Source organism: Oncorhynchus clarkii, chromosome 31 (assembly GCF_045791955.1).
Source record: "Oncorhynchus clarkii lewisi isolate Uvic-CL-2024 chromosome 31, UVic_Ocla_1.0, whole genome shotgun sequence".
NCBI classification, from domain to species: domain Eukaryota; kingdom Metazoa; phylum Chordata; class Actinopteri; order Salmoniformes; family Salmonidae; genus Oncorhynchus; species Oncorhynchus clarkii.
The window spans coordinates 10,436,133-10,442,132 of record NC_092177.1 but is presented as its reverse complement, the minus strand read 5'-3'; the positions used below and the strand labels follow the sequence as shown (position 1 = coordinate 10,442,132).

Genomic DNA, 6,000 nt, shown 5'->3' with positions numbered 1-6,000 from the left:
GTCACGAAAAGATGCCTGACTATGCATATAATTGACAGCTTTGGAAAGAAAACACTCTGTTTCCAAAACTGCAAAGATATTGTCTGTGAGTGCCACAGAACTGATGTTACAGGCGAAACCCAGATAAAAATCCAATCATGAAGTGCCGCATTTTTTTAAACCGCCTCATGCCAATGACTCCTTATATGGCTGTGAATGAGCTACGAATGAGCTTACGTTTTCCACGTTTTCCCCAAGGTGTCTACAGCATTGTGACGTCTTTTTAGGCATTTCCCTTGAAGAATGGCTGTAAGGGACCATATATGGCATGTGGTCACATGGTGTCTCCCGCAGAAAACCTTGCGTAAAATACTGAGGTAGCCATTTTTCCAATCGCTTCTTATGAGAAACCAACTGCCTCGACGGATATATTATCGAATACATATGTTAAAAACACCTTGAGGATGGATACTAAACAACGTTTGCCGTGTTTCTGTCGATATTATGGAGCAAATTTTGAAAAAAGTTTGGCGTTATAGTTGAAGTATTTTTCGGTCGATTTCTCAGCCAAGCAGGATGAACAAACGGGAGCTATTTCGCCTACAAAAATAATATTTTGGGAAAAAAGGAACATTTGCTATCTAACTGGGAGTCTCCTGAGTGAAAGCATCTGTAGTTCTTCAAAGGTAAATGATTTAATTTGGTTGCTTTTCTTATTTTCGTGAAAATGTTGCCTGCTTCCAGCAGAGCCTAGCATAGCATTATGCCATGATAAACTTACACAAATGCTTGTCTAGCGTTGGCTGTAACGCATATTTTGAAAATCTGAGATGACAGTGTTGTTAACAAAAGGCTAAGCTTGTGTTTGAATATATTGATTTCATTTCATTTGCGATTTTCATGAATAGGAAAAGTTGCGTTATGCTAATGCATTTGAGGCTATGATTACGCTCCCGGATACGGGTTTGCTAGTCGCAAGAAGTTGTTAAGGCTAATCTGAAGATGGTGCTGGCTAAGGCAAAAACTGGCGAGTGTAGAGATATTGTTATCCACGTCGGCACCAACGATGTTAGGATGAAACAGTCAGAGGTCACCAAACGCAACATAGCTTCAGCGTGTAAATCAGCTAGAAAGATGTGTCGGCATCAAATAATTGTCTCTGGCCTCCTCCCAGTTAGGGGGAGTGATGAGCTCTACAGCAGAGTCTCACAACTCAATCGCTGGTTGAAAACTGTTTTCTGCCCCTCCCAAAAGATAGAATTTGTAGATAATTGGCCCTCTTTCTGGGACTCCCCCACAAACAGGACCAAGCCTGGCCTGTTGAGGAGTGACGGACTCCATCCTAGCTGGAGGGGTGCTCTCATCTTATCTACCAACATAGACACAGGGCTCTAACTCCTCTAGCTCCACAATGAAATAGGGTGCAGGCCAGGCAGCCTGCCTGCTTAGTGGAGTCTGCCACTTGCACAGTCAGTGTAGTCAGCTCAGCTATCCCCATTGAGACCGTGTCTGTGCCTTGATCTAGGTTGGGCGAAACTAAACATGGCGGTGTTCGCGTTAGCAATCTCACTAGAATAAAGACCTCCTCCCTTCCTGTCATTATTGAAAGAGATTGTGATACCTCACATCTCAAAATAGGGCTACTTAATGTTAGATCCCTCACTTCAAAGGCAGTTATAGTCAATGAACTAATTACTGATCATAATCTTGATGTGATTGGCCTGACTGAAACATGGCTTAAGCCTGATGAATATACTGTGTTAAATGAGGCCTCACCTCCTGGTTACACTAGTGACCATATCCCCCGTGCATCCCTCAAAGGGGGAGGTGTTCCTAACATTTAAGATAGAAAATTTCAATTTACAAAAACCACCTCAGACGTTTTCGTCTTTTGAGCTTCTATTCATGAAATCTATGCAGCCTACTCAATCACTTTTTATAGCTACTGTTTACAGGCCTCCTGGGCCATATACAGCGTTCCTCACTGAGTTCCCTGAACTCCTATCAGACCTTGTAGTAATGACAGATAATATTCACATTTTTGGTGATTTTAATATTGACACGGAAAAGTCCACAGACCCACTCCAAAAGCCTTTCGGAGCCATCATCGACTCAGTGGGTTTTGTCCAACATGCCTCCGGACCTACTCACTGTCACAGTCAAACTCTGGACCTAGTTTTGTCCCATGGAATAAATGTTGTGGATCATAATGTTTTTCCTCAAAATCCTGGACTATCGGTCCACCATTTTATTACGTTTGCAATCGCAACAAATAATCTGCTCAGACCCCAACCAAGGAACATCAAAAGTTGTGCTATAAATTCTCAGACAACCCAAAGATTCCTTGATGCCCTTCCAGACTCCCTCTGCCAACCCAAGGACGTCAGAGGACAAAAATCAGTTAACCACCTAACTGAGGAACTCAATTTAACCTTGCGCAATACCCTAGATGCAGTTGCACCCCTAAAACTAAAAACATTTATCATAAGAAACTAGCTCCCTGTTATACAGAAAATACCCGAGCTCTGAAGCAAGCTTCCAGAAAAACGGAAATGGTGCCACACCAAACGGGAAGTCTTCCGACTAGCTTGGAAAGACAGTACCGTGTAGTATCGAAGAGCCCTCACTGCTGCTCGATCATCCTATTTTTACAACTTAATTGAGGAAAATAAGAACAATCCTACATTTATTTTTGATACTGTCGCAAAGCTAACTAAAAAGCAGCATTCCCCAAATGAGGATGGCTTTCACTTCAGCAGTAATAAATTCATGAACTTTTTTGAGGAAAAGATCATGATCATTAGAAAGAAAATTATGGGCTCCTCTTTAAATCTGCGTAATCCTCCAAAGCTCAGTTGTCCTGAGTCTGCACAACTCTGCCAGGACCTAGGATCAAGAGAGACAAGTATTTTAGTACTATATCTCTTGACACAATGATGAAAATAATCATAGCCTCTAAACCTTCAAGCTGCATACTGGACCCTATTACAACTAAACTACTGAAAGAGCTGCTTCCTGTGCTTGGCCCTCCTATGTTGAACATAATAAACGGCTCTCTATCCACCGGATGTTTACCAAACTCACTAAAAGTGTCATTAATAAAGCCTCTCTTGAAAAAGCCAAACCTTGACCCAGAAAATATAAAAAACTATCGGCCTATATCAAATCTTAAATTCTTCTCAAAAAAATGTGAAAAAGCTCTTGCGCAGCAACTCACTGCCTTCCTGAAGACAAACAATGTATACGAAATGCTTCAGTCTGGTTTTAGACCCCATCATAGCACTGAGACTGCACTTGTAAAGGAGGTAAATGACCTTTTAATGGCGTCAGACCGAGGCTCTGCATCTGTCTTTGTGCTCCTAGACCTTAGTGCTGCTTTTGATACCATCGATCACCACATTCTTTTGGAGCGATTGGATACCCAAATTGGTCTACACGGACAAGTTCTGGCCTGGTTTAGATATGATCTGTCGGAAAGATATCAGTTTGTCTCTGTGAATGGTTTGTCCTCTGACAAATAAACTGTAAATGTGGGTGTTCATCAAGGTTCCGTTTTAGGACCACTATTGTTTTCACTATATATTTTACCTCTTGGGGATATCATTCGAAAACATAATGTTAACTTTCACTGCTATGCGGATGACACACAGCTGTACATTTCAATGAAACATGGTGAAGCCCCAAAATTGCCCTCGCTAGAAGCCTGTGTTTCACACATAAGGAAGTGGATGGCTGCAAACTTTCTACTTTTAAACTCGGAAAAAACAGAGATGCTTGTCCTAGGTCCCAAGAAACAAAGAGATCTTCTGTTGAACCTGACAATTAATATTGATGGTTGTACAGTTGTTTCAAATAAAACTGTGAAGGACCTCGACGTTACTCTGGACCCTAAACTCTCTTTTGACGAACATATCAAGACTGTTTTAAGGACAGCTTTTTTCCATCTACGTAACATTGCAATAATCAGAAACTTTCTGTGCAAAAATGTTACTTCTATTTTAGATTACTGCAATGCTCTACTTTCTGGCCACCCAGATAAAGCACAAAATTAACTTCAGTTAGTGCTAAATACGGCTGCTAGAATCCTGACTAGAACCAAAAAATGTGATCATATTACTCCAGTGCTAGCCTTCCTACACTGGCTTCCTGTCAAGGCTAGGGCTGATGTCAAGGGTTTACTGCTAAACTACAAAGCATTACATGAGCTTACTCCTACCTATCTTTCCGATTTGGTAATGCCATAACATACTTGCACGTATACTACAGTCACAAGACGCGGGCCTGCTTATTGTCCCTAGAATTTCAAAGCAAACAGCTGGAGGCAGGGCTTTCTCCTATAGAGCTCCATTTTTACGGAATGCTCTGCCTATCCATGTGAGAGACGCAGACTCGGTATCGACCTTTAGGTCTTTATTGAAGACTCATCTCTTCAGTAGGTCCTATGATTGAGTGTAGTCTGACCCAGGGGTATGAAGCTGAACGGAAAGGCACTGGAGCGACGAACCACCATTGCTGTCTCTGCCTGGCCGATTCCCCTCTCTCCACTGGGATTCTCTGCATCTCTAACCCTATTACAGGGGCTGAGTCACTGCCTTACTGGTGCTCTTCCATGCCGTCCCTAGGAGGGGTGTGTCACTTGAGTGGGTTGAGTCACTGACGTGATCTTCCTGTCAGGGTCGGCGCCCCCCTCGGGTTTGTGCCGTGGGGGAGATCTTCGTGGGCTATACTCGGCCTTGTCTCAGGGTAGTAGGTTGGTGGTTGAAGATATCCCTCTCGTGGTGTGCGGGCTGTGCTTTGGCAAAGTGGGTGGGGTTATATCCTGCCTGTTTGACCCTGTGGGGGGTATCGTCGGACAGGGTCACAGTGTCTCCCGATCCCTCCTGTCTCAGCCTCCAGTATTTATGCTGCAATAGTTTGTGTCGGGGGGCTAGGGTCAGTTTGTTATATCTGGAGTATTTCTCCTGTCTTAACCCAGTGTCCTCCCTCTAATTCTCTCTTTCTCTATCTCTTCTCTCTTTCTTCTTTCTTTCTTCTCTCTGATGACCTGAGCCCTAGGACCATGCCTCAGGACTAACTGGCCTGAAGACTCCTTGCTGTCCCCAGTCCACCTGGTCATGCTGCTGCTCCAGTTTCAACTGTTCTGCCTGCGGCTATGGAATCCTGACCTGTTCACCGGACGTGCTACCTTGTCCCGGAAACTGTGTTTTGGACTCTCTCTCTCTACCGCACCTGCTGTCTCTAACTCTGAATGTTCGGCTATGAAAAGCCAACTGACATTTACTCCTGAGGTGCTGACCTGTTGCAGCCTCGACAACCACTGTGATTATTATTTTATGACCCTTCTGGTCATCTATGAACGTTTGAACATCTTGGCCATGTTATAATCTCCACCCGGCACAGCCAGAAGAGCCTGGTTCCTCTCTAGGTTTCTTCCTAGGTTTTGGCCTTTCTAAGGAGTTTTTCCTAGCCACCGTGCTTCTACACCTGCATTGCTTGCTGTTTGGGGTTTTAGGCTGGGTTTCTGTACAGCACTTTGTGACATCGGCTGATGGAAAAAGGGCTTATAAAAACATTTGATTGATTGATTGAATCTCTACCCAACGTCCTCTACCAGACAATCTCTACCCAACGTTCTCTACCAGACAATCTCTACTCAACGTTCTCTACCAGACAATCTCTACCCAACATCCTCTACCAGACAATCTCTACCCAACATCCTCTACCAGACAATCTCTACCCAACATCCTCTACCAGACAATCTCTACCCAACATTCTCTACCAGACAATCTCTACTCAACGTTCTCTACCAGACAATCTCTACCCAACGTCCTCTACCAGACAATCTCTACCCAACATCCTCTACCAGACAATCTCTACTCAATGTCCTCTCCCAGACAAGGTGATTCTCAACTCTGTGATTAAGGTCAGTGTGGCACAACAAATCTTTACAGACCGTATAAGCCCTGATTCGAAAGCATCTGCTCAACATACTGTACTGTAGTCCTACATTAGCAGATCATA

The 6,000-nt window shown here is 43.6% G+C and overlaps 1 protein-coding gene across 1 annotated transcript in view; it reads right to left on the bottom strand.

Moving 5' to 3' along the window:
- Positions 1–6,000, bottom strand: part of LOC139391019 (neuroligin-3-like) — a 254,404-nt gene that overhangs the window by 70,018 nt on the left and 178,386 nt on the right. The window contains exons 6-7 of the mRNA XM_071138484.1: positions 5,745–5,752; positions 205–241 (exon numbers count right to left, since the gene is read on the bottom strand). Coding sequence (XP_070994585.1) covers positions 205–241; positions 5,745–5,752 — 45 coding nt within the window. The remainder of the gene's footprint in view (positions 1–204; positions 242–5,744; positions 5,753–6,000) is intronic.